This window comes from Rana temporaria, chromosome 2 (assembly GCF_905171775.1).
Source record: "Rana temporaria chromosome 2, aRanTem1.1, whole genome shotgun sequence".
NCBI classification, from domain to species: domain Eukaryota; kingdom Metazoa; phylum Chordata; class Amphibia; order Anura; family Ranidae; genus Rana; species Rana temporaria.
In genome coordinates, this window is record NC_053490.1 from 119388022 (window position 1) to 119401768 (window position 13747).

Sequence of the window (13747 nt, forward strand, 5' to 3'; positions counted from 1 at the left end):
CTACTGATTTGCTCCTAATATGTAGGGTTTGTCCTAAGCACACTAATGTGTATTTTTCTGAAATGTATTGTATGGAAGACAAACGGACGCGCAGACATAGAATTATTTGATAGCGTTTTAAATGGTATCATCTAATTTATGTATTTCTGAGTTGTTGTTTTATATGACATTCTATATTATTTACAGGTGGAGCTGAACTGGAACAGTTTTAACCTTGGTGATGTGTTTTTACTGGACCTGGGGAGAGTGATTGTACAATGGAATGGACCTGACAGCAATAAGGCAGAGAGAATGAAGGTAGCTGCTGCTTCCAGAACCATTGTCTTTTACATACTGTTATAAACAAAAATTCAGTAAGTCCCGGTATGGTCAGTCTTATGCTTTTTTTTTTTCTTGCTAGGGTATGCTGTTGGCGAAGGACATACGTGATCGGGAAAGAGGAGGCCGGATGGAGATTGGGGTGATTGAAGGAGATAATGAGCAAGCATCGTCTGAGTTACTAAAACTTCTATACAACACACTTGGAGAGAGGACCCAAACTATCGGACCAGGGACCGCTGATGAAATTGCTGATCAGACACAGAAAGCCAACATCATGCTATACCAGTAAGTAGTAAGTGTGTGTGTGCATCCGATCTATAGATGTGTTATGTGTTCCTGGTTAAAGGCTAGCAAAGGCTATAGCTATATTTTTACATAGTTACATATAGTAGTTGGTGAGGTTAAAAAAAGACACCAATCCATCCATATTTTAATAATTGTATATACCACAAACAAACACAAGTTTTCCTAGCACACTTTGGATGTCAGGCAGTCAGCCTGCAAAAAAAAAGCAAAATGGCACTTTAACCACTTGCCGACCGGGTCACGCCGATATACGTTGGCAGAATGGCACGGCTGCGCAAAGCAACGTACCTGTACGTTGCCTTTAAATCGCACCATAGTGATTGCTCGTGCCCACCTGCCCGTGGCATGCTCCGTGAGCGTGCTCACAGGTCCCGCGGACTCGATGTCCTCCGGGTGCCCGCGATCGTCTCAGGGAGAGGCAGAATCACTCCCTAGGACACAGTTAGAATCACTCCCTAGGACACAATTAACCCCTTCATCGACCCCGTGTTTAACCCCTTCCCTGCCAGTGTCATTGGCACAGTAATCAGTGCATTTTTATAGCGCCGATCGCTGTATAAATGACAATGGTTCCAAAATAGTGTCAAAAGTGTCCAATATGTCGCAGTCACTATAAAAATCTCTGATCGCCGCCATTTATACAAACAAATAAAAAATAATAATAAAAATGCCATAAAACTATCCCCTATTTTGTAGCCGCTATAACTTTTGCGCAAACCAATCAAAAAACGCTTATTGCGATTTTTTTTAACCAAAAAAAAGTAGAAGAAAACGTATCTGCCTAAACTGAGGAAAAAAATGGGGGATATTTATTATAGCAAAAAGTTAAAAAAATATTGCTTTTTTTTCAAAATTGTCGCTCTTTTTTTGTTTATAGCGCAAAAAATTAAAACCACAGAGGTGATCAAATACCACCAAAAGAAAGCTCTGTTTGTGGGAAAAAAAGGAAGTACATTATGTTTGGGGGCAACGTCGCACGACCGTGCAATTGTCATCAAAACGACGCAGTGCCAAATCGCAAAAAGTGCTCTGGTGAGGAAGGGGGTAAATTCTTCCGTGGCTGAAGTGGTTAAAGTGGTTGTACACATGTCGTGACTGGTGGCCCCCGTGCGCATGCGCTGGAGTGACATCACACGACTCCTGCCAATTACAGAGCCGAAGTCTGCGGCCCCAAAAGGAAGAGGGGTGAAGAATGGACACTTCCTCCACATAATGGGCTACTTTGCGATGCATATTAGCCCATTATGCTTTACCTTTGCAGGGAAATAAAAAGGAAGTAAAACCCATCGGGGTTTACTTCCTTTTTAAAGGGGAGTTCCAGCCTTTTTTTAAGTTTATTAAAAGTCAGCAGCTACAAAAAGTGTAGTTGCTGGCTTTTAATAAACAGACACTTACCTGCTCCACGGCTTCAGCGACGCGCCGGCCGGGGCTCCGCTCCTCGCCCCCCCCCGCCGGCCGGCATCTTCATTCCTAGTGTGGGCAGTGACAGCTTTTGGCTTCACGGCTGGGCACCCACTGCGCATGCGCGAGCGGCACTGCGCATGCGCAAGCAGCGATTGGACAGGCGCTCGCCTACAGGGAGGGGCTGCAAGAAGGTGATTAAGCTAATCGCCTTTCCAGCCCTTCGGCGGAAGGAGGAAGTGGGACAGGAAGTCCCCTTCTCCTGAAGCCCCCACTCCCCCCCAAAAAAAATTACATGCCAAATGTGGCATGTAAGGGGGCGAGGAGTGGGTTAAGCGGAAGTTCCATTTTTAGGTGGAACTCCTCTTTAAGTTCACTCTTTAGGACTGAATGGGGGTAGCTCTAATCAACACTTTCAGAGCTGATAATTAATCAGGAATTTCTGTAGTTTTTCAAATTTTCATTACCTGCCATGTCATTATATTTGTATATTATGTACAGAATTGTTTTTGTTTTGTTTTTAAACACCAAACTACTGTATTATTTTCCACATGATATGAGCTTTACCACTTGAAACATAGCCATAGAGTTTTCTGGAAGTCTAGAATTAAATTGCACTTTTGTATCAGTGTTTCAGATGCTAGTGGGCAAATGGAGGTGACAGAGATAGCAAAACGACCATTAGTTCAAGACATGTTAAATCATCAGGTAAGTCCGAGGGAAGACCTACAGTATCAATTAGCCTGAGTACATAAATAATAGCTGTGTGATAAACTGGAGTCGTATTGGTTACTTCTCCTCATTGCAATCTCATTTGTCCTTCTAGGACTGTTACATCTTAGATCAAGGAGGAATCAAAATATATGTTTGGAAGGGGAAAGGAGCGACAAAGGCTGAAAAGCAGACTGCAATGTCCAAAGCTTTGGTAACTATATAAAATATACCTACATTCAGCATTAAATTATGAAATAGCAGGATTTCTATTTAGGTGGGCCATATGTAGTAATTATTTACCGTAAATTGTGGGCAAGTCTTCCTAGCATGCCCATGACATTAAAATACTTGAAGATGAGAAGCTTGTTTTAACTTCATAAATATCCACATATAATGGCAAGACATATATGTCAATTTTTAGACATATTAATATTTGGTGTGGATGATGTGTTGATATTAATCCATCTAACCGTTGAGGACTTTCACACTTCGATCCAGGTCAGTGGCGGTGCGTCCATAAGGGCACACACGGGAGCAACCCCCTCTATGACCAATGGATAGATTCATGCATTGCATGAATCTATCCATGGCTGCCACTGCCACCCCCTATTCAGGTGCCCGCCCCATTTTTGGGCCCCGGGTGCCTGAATTACAGCGGTGCGGGGTATTTTTGAAGCACCTGATTAGAGCCATAGGCTCTAAAAGGCTTCAAAATAGGTGAACTGCAAGCGTCATGCTTGGCGCTCGCAGTTTCACCCAGGTGTGAAAAGCGAATGAATATCGGGTCTGTTACCCATCACCTGATTGGCTGAGATGACAGGCGCCGCTATTGGATGCCTATCAGGAGAAGAGGATGGGGGGAGACGCATAAAGGAAACCGCTCATCGCCATTACCAGCTGCCCCATCGAGACAGGGTAAGTGACGGGCAAACGGCGAGCGGGTGGGGAGAGGGTCACACTGGCAACATTTGATGGCACAGAGGCAGCATTTGATAGGCACACTGGAAGCATTTAATAGGCACACTGGCAGCATTTGAGGGGCACAGTGGCGCCATTTAATGGCACAGTGGCAGCATTTGATGGCCACAGTGGCTGCATTTGATGAGCACAGTGGCTGCATTTGATGGGCACATTGGCTGCATTTGATGGGCACAGTGGCGGCATTTGATGGGCACAGTGGTGGCATTTGATGACACATTGGCTGCATTTGATGGGCACAGTGGTGGCATTTGATGGGCACAGTGGCTGCATTTGATGGGCACAGTGGCTGCATTTGATGGGCACAGTGGTGGCATTTGATGGGCACAGTGGTGGCATTTGATGGGCACAGTGGCGGCATTTGATGGGCACAGTGGCTGCATTTGATGGGCACAGTGGCTGCATTTGATGGGCACAGTGGCTGCATTTGATGACACATTGGCTGCATTTGATGGGCACAGTGGCTGCATTTGATGGGCACAGTGGCAGCATTTGATGACACAGTGGCTGCATTTGATGGGCACAGTGGCTGCATTTGATGGCACAGTGGCTGAGTTTGATGGGCACAGTGAGGCTGCAATTTATGTGTTTTTTTTTCAGTTTGTTTGCACCCCCCCCCCCCCCCCCCAAAAAAGGTAATAAACTGTTGAAATGGGAAGCTAGAAAGCTCACCGGCTCTAGTGTCCTTGTTGAGGTCAATGGGTCAGTTCGGGTAGTGGGAGAGAGGGAGCAAACTACTCTTCTTTGTGGTGGTATTTTCGTATGAGCCTTCAGGAGACTGTACACAACAGTATGTACATTTCCTTTCTCCTCTAGATTCTGCCTATTTTGATTCCAGATAATAAGTAATGAATCTGATGCATCTTAATGTTCTCTTAACATTACTTCTGAAGCATAACATGCTTCTAAATGCTACCATAGACACTTACGTCAGGCAATGTATTACTGGAAATAGAGCATTAGTAATCGCATATCTGAGTTCACCACAGTGGTAATTTTCCCTTTATTGATCTGAACAGGAATTCATTAAAATTAAATCATATCCGCACAGTACCAACGTAGAGATGGTTAATGATGGAGCCGAATCTGCCATGTTTAAACAGCTTTTCCAGAAGTGGACAGTGAAAGACCAAGCGGTGGGTTTGGGGAAGACTTTCAGTAGCAGTAAGATTGGTGAGTCCGTAGCAAACTTACTATTATAAAAACTTGAGCAACGGAAAAAAAAAATAATGTTGCCTATACCAAACAGGCAGCTGTCATTTTGATACTTAATAATTCACCATCATTAGGCATGAAGCTGAAGGAATTGGAATGATTGGAATACAATTTCTAGTGGTAAACAGCTATACTTAGAGCACCGAATATCAGTGTGTCATTTCTTTCAGGGACTTTAATTATTCATTTACTGTACAGCTGAAAATACAAATAAGTGGTTTCCAGTGGAATACATTTCGGGCCATATTCTCCTAGATTTCCCGCGGGCGGCGCGTAAGCCATTTACACTCCGCCGCCCCAACCTACAGGAGCAAGTGCTGTATTCCCCAAACACTTGCTCCGTAGTTTGGGGCGGCGGAGTGTAAATGTCCCGGCGTAGCCACGCGTATCTCCAAGGGGGCGGCTTCTATTTAAATTAAGCGCGCCCCCGATTCTAACGAACTGCGCATGCGCCGGGCTTAAAATAGCCCAGTGCGCATGCTCCAGTTCTCGGCGTAAAACGTCAATGACGCCGACGTGTGCGTCATTGACGTAAAGTCGTATTCAAGAACGACTTAGGGAAACGACGTAGCCGACGGAAAAACACGACGCGGACCCGACGCCATACTTAACATGGCCTACGTGGGACTTGCGTAAACTTACCCCTCATATAGCAGGGGTAAGTTTACACTTACGCAAACGACGTTAGCGACAGTTACGCGACGCAAATTCGTTCGGGAATCGGCGTATCAGGCTCATTTGCATAAACAAATGAGACCTGAACGTAAACGCCATCTAGCGGCGGGCGGAGTAATTACATTTAAGATCCGACAGTGTAAGTGACTTACACATGGCGGATCTTAAGTGTATCTATGCGAAAATGATTCTAAGAATCAGTCGCATAGATACACGGGCCAAAAAAGAGAGATACGATGGAGTATCCTGAGATACTCCATCGTATCCTTACTCAGAATATGGCCCTTCATATTTAATTTGAAAGCCAACAACTAGCATCTGCATAATAGGACATCAGCCTTCAACTTTAATGCTTCCTTTTCAAAAAGGGTTACTTTTTTGAATATGGATATCTGTGGTCCTCAAATGTTTCTAGAGCAGGGTTTCTCAACCACGGTTCCTCCAAAAGTTGCTAGAGGTTCCTTGAGCAATGAGAACTTTCTGCCTCTCAGATAAGTTCCCACTGACACCATTGATTTTTTTAGCTATCTGTAAGGGGGTAATTCTTTCCAATGACCACAAGTATAAGGAACATTCTCCCGACTGAACATCACACTAAGGTATCATGAGTTATAGATATACTGTATTTATTGGCGTATAACACTCACTTTTTTACCCTGAAAATAGAGGGTAAACTGTGCCTGCGTGTTATACGCAGGGGGTTTGGATTTTTTTTTCCTGAAACTTCTTTTTTAAAGTTAGAGGGGCAGATCCACATACATCTGCGCCAAGCGCAGCGTATGTAAGATACGCTACGCCGCTGTAACTTACTTGCTTTTGGTTTGAATCCTCAACGAATTTGCGCCGTAAGTTACGGCGGCGTAGTGTATCTCTCGCGGCGTAAGGTGGCGGGAATTCAAATTCGGCGGGTAGGGGGCGTGTTTCATTTAAATGAAACGCGTCCCCGCGCCGAACGAACTGCGCATGCGCCGTCCGTAAAAACTCCCAGGGTGCATTGCTCCAAATGACGTCGCAAGGACGTCCTTGTTTTCGACGTGAACGTAAATGGCGTCCAGCCCCATTCACGGACGACTTACGCAAACAACGTAAATGTTTCAAAATTATACGCGGGAACGACGGCCATACTTAACATTGAGTACGCCACCATATAGCAGCTTTAACTATACACCGGAAAAAGCCGAACGGAAACGATGAAAAAAAATGCGACGGCCGCGCGTACGTTCGTGGATCGTCGGATATAGCTAATTTGCATACTCGACGCAGAATACGACGGAAACGCCACCTAGCGGTTGCTGAAAAATTGCATCTACGATCCGACGGCGTACTAAGGCGTACGCCTGTCGGATCTAACACAGATGCCGTCATATCTTGTTTTGTGGATACCAAAACAAAGATACGACGAGCAAAATTTGAAATTACGCGGCGTATCAAGAGATACGCCGGCGTAATTTATTTGAGGATCTGCCCCAGAGTGCGTGTTATACGCCTGTGCGTGTTATATGCCGATAAATACAGTAGTCATTTTTAGCAGGGGATCCCTGAAACCAGAAAGTTATTTCAAAGGTTTCTCTGTGTTGAAAAGGTTGAGAAACCCTGTTCTAGAGACTCAAAACCTACAACTGTACCATGTACATCATAGATTCAATAATGCCGCTTCTCAGAATTCCACGATTGTAGTAACAACATACATTTTAGTGTGTTATTGCATTTTTCTCAAAAATGTCAATACAAAATACTGTATTTAGTATTTGTATTGGCGTATAACACTCACTTTTTTATCCTGAAAATAGAGGGTAAACTGTGCCTGCGTGTTTTACTCAGGGGGCTGTGGAACGTTTTTTTCCTGAAACTTCCCTCTTAAAGTTAGGGTGCGTGTTATACGCCTGTGCGTGTTATATGCCGATAAATACGGTAATTATGTGAGCAAGAAGTAGAAAACAAATTTTTATTACTAAACATAATGGAAGGAGTTAAACTCCTAGGTATAATGTTGACTCATAAGTAACTCCTGGATGAGATACTGTCGCTTAGTTCCCCAAGATTAAATAAAAAAGTCAATATACGACTTGGCTTATCATCCTTCATTAAAACACCAACATAACATTTTTATGTGGACTCACCATTAAATCATACATCAATGTGTATTTCAGCCAAGGTCAGCCAAGAGAAATTTGATGCTTCACTACTTCATGCAAAGCCAGCAATGGCCGCTCAGGAGCGCATGGTAGATGATGGAAGTGGAAGTGTTGAGGTAAGAGGGTTGATTTTATAATGGTAATCGCCATATAATTAGTATTTACTTTCTATATACAGATTATTTACCTGTTTAATATAATGATTAGAGTACAACGTATTTCTGCAATATGTTGTATGCTACATAAAAGAGCCCGGCTTGGTTTTGTGGAAAGGACAACAGGTCAACATCTGTGGCAGAAGGCCACTCTATTTGCAGATTATTGTTCTTCATGGGTCACTGTTAAGGGAATAATCCACACACTTGAAGCACGGTGATTAATACTTCCTAAATTTAACAATGCTCAGCAACAAATAGCATTACAATTTAACCTGCCTGGCGGTATCCCCAAGCGTGACTCGGGGTGGCTTTTTCATGCTGCGATCGGTATCCCCGAGTCACGCTCAGGGTAGATGTGCAGAGTGTGCAGCGGCGCGGCTTACCTGCTCGCAGCATCCACAGACAAGTTACTCACCTTGTCCCTGGATCCTGCGATGCATCCCCGCTGTGTGAGTGAGCGGGTCCTCGCTCGATTCACAGTGTCCCCGTGTGCCGCCGATCTCCGTTCCCTGCGACGTTACGACGCACGGGGGCGGAGAACGGCGCCAAATTCAAAAAAGTAAATAAACACAATACACACAGTATACTGTAATCTTATAGATTACAGTACTGTATGTAAAAAATACACACCCCCTTGTCCCTAGTGGTCTGCCCAGTGCCCTACATGTACTTTTATATAATAAAAACTGTTCTTTCTGCCTGCAAACTGTAGATTGTCCAAAAGTGTCCCTTTATGTCAAAAATGGTTTTAGAACAGCTAGAAAATTATAATAAATTATAATCATTTGCAGAATTGTGCGATAGCGATTTGTGGGGAAATACGTCATAAAAAAATAAAAGTAATGACAGCGACAATTCTGCAACTGAGCAAATTTCAGTGATTTTGAGTTGATTACATTATTGAATAATTTTTATTATAATTATATTATTATTTGTTATAATTATTTATAATTTATTATATTATAATTTATCATTTTGTTTTTAAAAAAAATCATACCCGGGATGCCTACAAGACTCTTGTTTGGTCAGATTTTAGTGAGTTATTCCTAAAAATTACAGACCTACAGTATAAAACGCCAAATTTCCTTGCAAAATAATTGTACCGCTTTTGGTACGTAATTCCAGACAGAATCATACTGCCAGGGAGGTTAAAAAGATTGCACATATAGGAATGTGCTTCACTTACATCATTCACAAGGCAATCAACTACATTAGTAGGTTTACAATAAAAGTCTTGAGGCATAGAGATAGTACATTTAATATTGAAGCTGATCACTATTGTGGCATGGGGTTTTCATATTACTCTAACAAAGATGTTTTCCTAGGTGTGGAGAATAGAGAACTTGGAGATGGTTCCAGTGGATCCTCAGTGGTTTGGCTTTTTCTATGGAGGGGACTGTTACCTGGTGCTCTATACTTACCAGGTGAACAAGAAACCACACTATATTCTCTACATATGGCAGGTAAGCCTAAGCTGAAATTATCTACAGTGAGTGTGATCTGAGGTAGCACATGTAATGCCCTGTACACACGATCGGTTTGTCTGATGAAAACGGACCGATGGACTGTTTTCATCGGAGGAACCGATCGTGTGTGGGCCCCATCGTTTTTTTTCCCATCGGTCAAAAAAATAGAACCTGTTTTTAATTTTTCTTATGGTTAAAAAACCGATAGAAAAAAACGATCGTCTGTAGGGAAATCCATCGGTCAAAAATCCATGCATGCTCAGAATCAAGTCGACGCATGCTCGGAAGCATTGAACTTCATTTTCCTCAGCATGTCGTTGTGTTTTACGTCACCGCGTTGGACACGATCGGATTTTTAACCGATGGTGTGTAGGCAAGACTGATGAAAGTCAGCTTCATCGGATATCTGATGAAAAAACCTAGCCACTTCAGTCTACCACGCTTCACTTTCAGCCTCCCTGGACACACTGGCCTCTCTCACTACACACAGAATCAGGCCCCGACCCCTTCAACCTTGGCAAACAGATGACACTAGAAGTCTGAAAAAACATAGCTGTACTCTTGAGCACCTGTGGTGTAAGACTAAAGCCGTGTACACACGATCAGTTTGTCCGATGAAAATGGACTGTTTTCATCTGACAAACCGATTGTGTGTGGGCCCCATCGGTATTTTTTCCATCGGTGTAAAAAAATAGAGCATGTTTTACATTTTTCCTATGGATAAAAAAACGATAGGAAATTCCGATCGTCTGTGTGAAATTCCATCGGAGAAAAATCCATGCATACTCAGAATCAAGTCGAATGCATGCTCGGAAGCATTGAACTTCATTTTTTTCAGCTCGTCGTGGGGGTTTTACGTCACCACTTTTTGGCACGGTCGGAATTTAGTCTGATGGTGTGTAGGCAAGACTGATGAAAGTCAGCTTCATCGGATATCCGACGAAAAAAATCCATCACATTTGATTCCATCAGAAATCCGATCGTGTGTACAGGGCTTAAGTCTCAGAAAGATTTCAACCAGTATAAATCTGCCTTCCAAAAACAATTCCTGCCTCCTCACTGCTAAGCAGACCTATTTTATCACTCTCATTAACAACTTATCATCCTATCCCAACTCCTCTCTACCTTCAGCTATCTACTTCGTCCTCCACTGCCTCCATCCAATAACTCACTTAGGCCCCGTACACACAAGAGGATCTATCCGCTGGAATTTATCCGCGGACCGGTTTCAGCGGATAGATCCCCTGGTGTGTACGATCCAGCGGATATTTATCCGCGGATATTTTTCGGCCCGATGGATTTCCAGCGGATCAAAATTTCTTAACATGCTAAGAAATCGATCCGCTGGAATCCAGTCCAACGGATTGATCCGCTGGTCTGTACAGACTCACCGGATCAATCCGTCCGAATCCATCCCTTGCATGCGTCGTAATGAATCGACGCATGCGTGTAAGTCCTTATATCACAGCGTCGCGCACGTCGCCGCGTCATCATCGCGGCGACGGTGCGACACGTCACCGCGGAGGGAATTCCGCGGGGATTTTGATCTCATGGTTAGTACAACCATGAGATCAAAATCCGCCAGAGGATTTATCCGCGGAAACGGACCTCCGGACCGTTTCCGCGGATCGATCCTCTCGTGTGTACTAGGCCTTAAAGTGCAGTTTCACCCAAGAATTTTTTTTTTTAGCCCAAAAATCAAAAAAAAAAAGTCCAGAAGTCCATAATCTGCCTCTTCCGTAGCCACGGTCTATCTTCTTCTTCATCTTCTTCTAGTGAATGGGAGCTGCTTTCTGGAAACTGTGTGTGTTCCCAGAGAGCAGCTGCCCATTCACAAGTCGGCGCGAGACTCACGCATGTGCAGTAGGAAACGGGCAGTGAAGCCGTAAGGCTTCACTGCCTGTTTCCCTTAGTGTGAATGGCGGCGCAGGACCTGCACTGATCGAGGGATCGGCATCGGGGGGGCCATCAGCGCGGGCGAGTAGGACAGGTAAGTGTCCTTATTAAAAGTCAGCAGCTACACTGTTAGTAGCTGCTGACTTTAAAAAAAAAATGCTACATTCATCCTCTGACTCTATTTTACACTCTCTAACCCACATTTTCAATCTCTCCCTCTCTTCTGGCATCTTCTCCAACTTTCTAAAACACGCACTAGTCAGCCCCATACTTAAAAAGCCTTCACTGGACCCAACCAATCTTAACCACTACACCCCATCTCCTTGCTCTCCTTTCTATTCAAACTCCTTGAACATCTGGTCTACAACTGACTGAGCAACCACTTTGCCGAAAATAGCCTTCTTGAGACCCTTCAGTCAGGATTTCGTCCTCAACACTCCACAGAAACTGCTCTCCTAAAACCAACAAATGATCTACTAACAGCCAAAACCAATGGACACTATTCTGTACTCTTGGGCTTTTTTGTTGCCTTTGATACGGTTGACCACTTCTATTCTCTGTTGGGGTCCCCCAAGGTTTTGTTCTTGGGCCTCTCCTATTTTCAATCTACACCTCCCTGGGTCAGCCTCCCATGACTTCAAATACCATCTCTACGCCAACGACACCCAAATCTATTTCTATACCCCTGAGCGCACTCCCTCAGTCTCCTCACGTATCACTAATTTACTAATAGATATATCACTCTGGATGTCACACAACTTCCTCAAACTCAAGCAATGCAAAACTGAACTTATAATTTTTCCTCCACGACGTGCACCTTCCCCTGATCTCTCTGTCAAAATCGATGGCACAACTATCAGCCCATTCCCACATGCCAAGGTCCTAGGTATAGTCCTGGACTCTGAATTCTCCTTTAAGCCCCACGTTCAATCACTGTCCAAATCTTGATGCCTTGCTCTCTAGCTCCCTCGTCACCTCCTCCTTTGCTCGCCTCCAGGACTTTTTCAGAGCCTCTCCAATCCTATACAATTCCTTAGCCCAACCTATCCGATTATCTTTTAGTCTATTAGCTTTTAGACAATCCCTGAAAACCCTCCTCTTCAGAGAAGCCTATTCTACCCACACCTAACAACATTTTCATTTTCTCCATAAGTTCATTCCCCACAGTTATTACCTTCTGTTTCACTTGACCCTTCCTTCTAGATTGAAAGCTCTAACGGGCAGGGCCCTCTGATTCCTCCTGTATTGAATTGTATTGTAACTGTACTGTCTGCCCTCATGTTGTAAAGCACAGTGCAAACTGTTGGCGCTATATAAATCCTGTATAAAAATAATAATAATATGTTTATTCAGAGTAACTTTATGGGTTGTGTGGACATGTATGTATAATCAGCTATAAAACCAATGCCAAGCAACAACTGACACATTTTGTTCTTATACATGCTTCATTGGCCTCTATCACTAAAAACAGAACCTGAGTTATTAGTAATAGTGACATGCATAGCTGGAGAAATTCTAGAATTAGTTAGCCAATGTACCTAAAAAATACCATCTTCTTCTGAGCATTTTCTGTTGCTATCAGTAGAAGGTCATGTTCCTGGCTATCTGTACTGTACATACCTCCTGGCATCTAGACTGGACATCTATCACCTGAGTCATACTGTATATACATTTGTTAACCTTTGTTAATAGGTGTACTTTAAAAATGACATAACAATTGTCTAGCAATCCAGATACTATTTGAGTTATTTTATTTAGTTGAAATTATTGTGTTTGGAAAGGCTCACAAAATTTTTCTCTCCTATTTCTTATGCTGCTCTCTTAATGGTAGGGTCGCCATGCATCACAAGACGAGATAGCGGCTTCTGCCTTCTTGGCTGTTCAACTCGATCAAGATTTTAAAGGAGAGCCGGTACAGGTGCGAGTGTGCATGGGAAAGGAGCCTCGACACTTCATGGCCATCTTTAAAGGAAAGATGGTTATATTTGAGGTAGGATTTATACTAAGATGAATGTATTTTTAGTTTTAAAGTGCACTGTTTTTTAACACAGAGTTAAAGCGGCCATTACCTAGAAAAAAAAAAGTTCCCTATCATGTTTCTTACCACTATTGACTTATAGTAGATCTAAAGCTAAGGTAAATGAAATCTAGGCCAGGTTCACATATGTGCAAATGGGACGTGGGTTTCACCCATCCAAACCGAAATGGAGGCGGTTCACGCAGGTGTGGGGCGGCCGAGGTCCGCGTTCCAAAAGAATCCTGTGTGTCTTTGGGTCTGGTTCAGGTGCGAATTCAGGCAAAAATTCGGACCTGAATCGCATCTGAACCTGTGAACAGGGACGCACCAGACCCTATATTGGGAACCATGGCCGCACATATGTGAACCCGGCCTTAGTGTGCTGAAGCACTGTGAGGAGCATTTATCAAGCAAATTAGCAAAACATTCAGACACAAGTCAGGAACCTGTCAATTAGAATAGTGT

At 43.5% G+C, this 13747-nt stretch overlaps 1 protein-coding gene across 2 annotated transcripts in view; it reads left to right on the forward strand.

Moving 5' to 3' along the window:
* AVIL (advillin) overlaps positions 1–13747 on the forward strand; it is a 97004-nt gene that overhangs the window by 67278 nt on the left and 15979 nt on the right. For both annotated transcript variants that reach the window (XM_040340859.1, XM_040340860.1), the window contains exons 6-13: positions 187–297; positions 401–606; positions 2658–2736; positions 2855–2953; positions 4740–4893; positions 7761–7861; positions 9229–9366; positions 13097–13255. In XM_040340859.1, the coding sequence (XP_040196793.1) occupies positions 187–297; positions 401–606; positions 2658–2736; positions 2855–2953; positions 4740–4893; positions 7761–7861; positions 9229–9366; positions 13097–13255 (1047 nt within the window). The remainder of the gene's footprint in view (positions 1–186; positions 298–400; positions 607–2657; positions 2737–2854; positions 2954–4739; positions 4894–7760; positions 7862–9228; positions 9367–13096; positions 13256–13747) is intronic.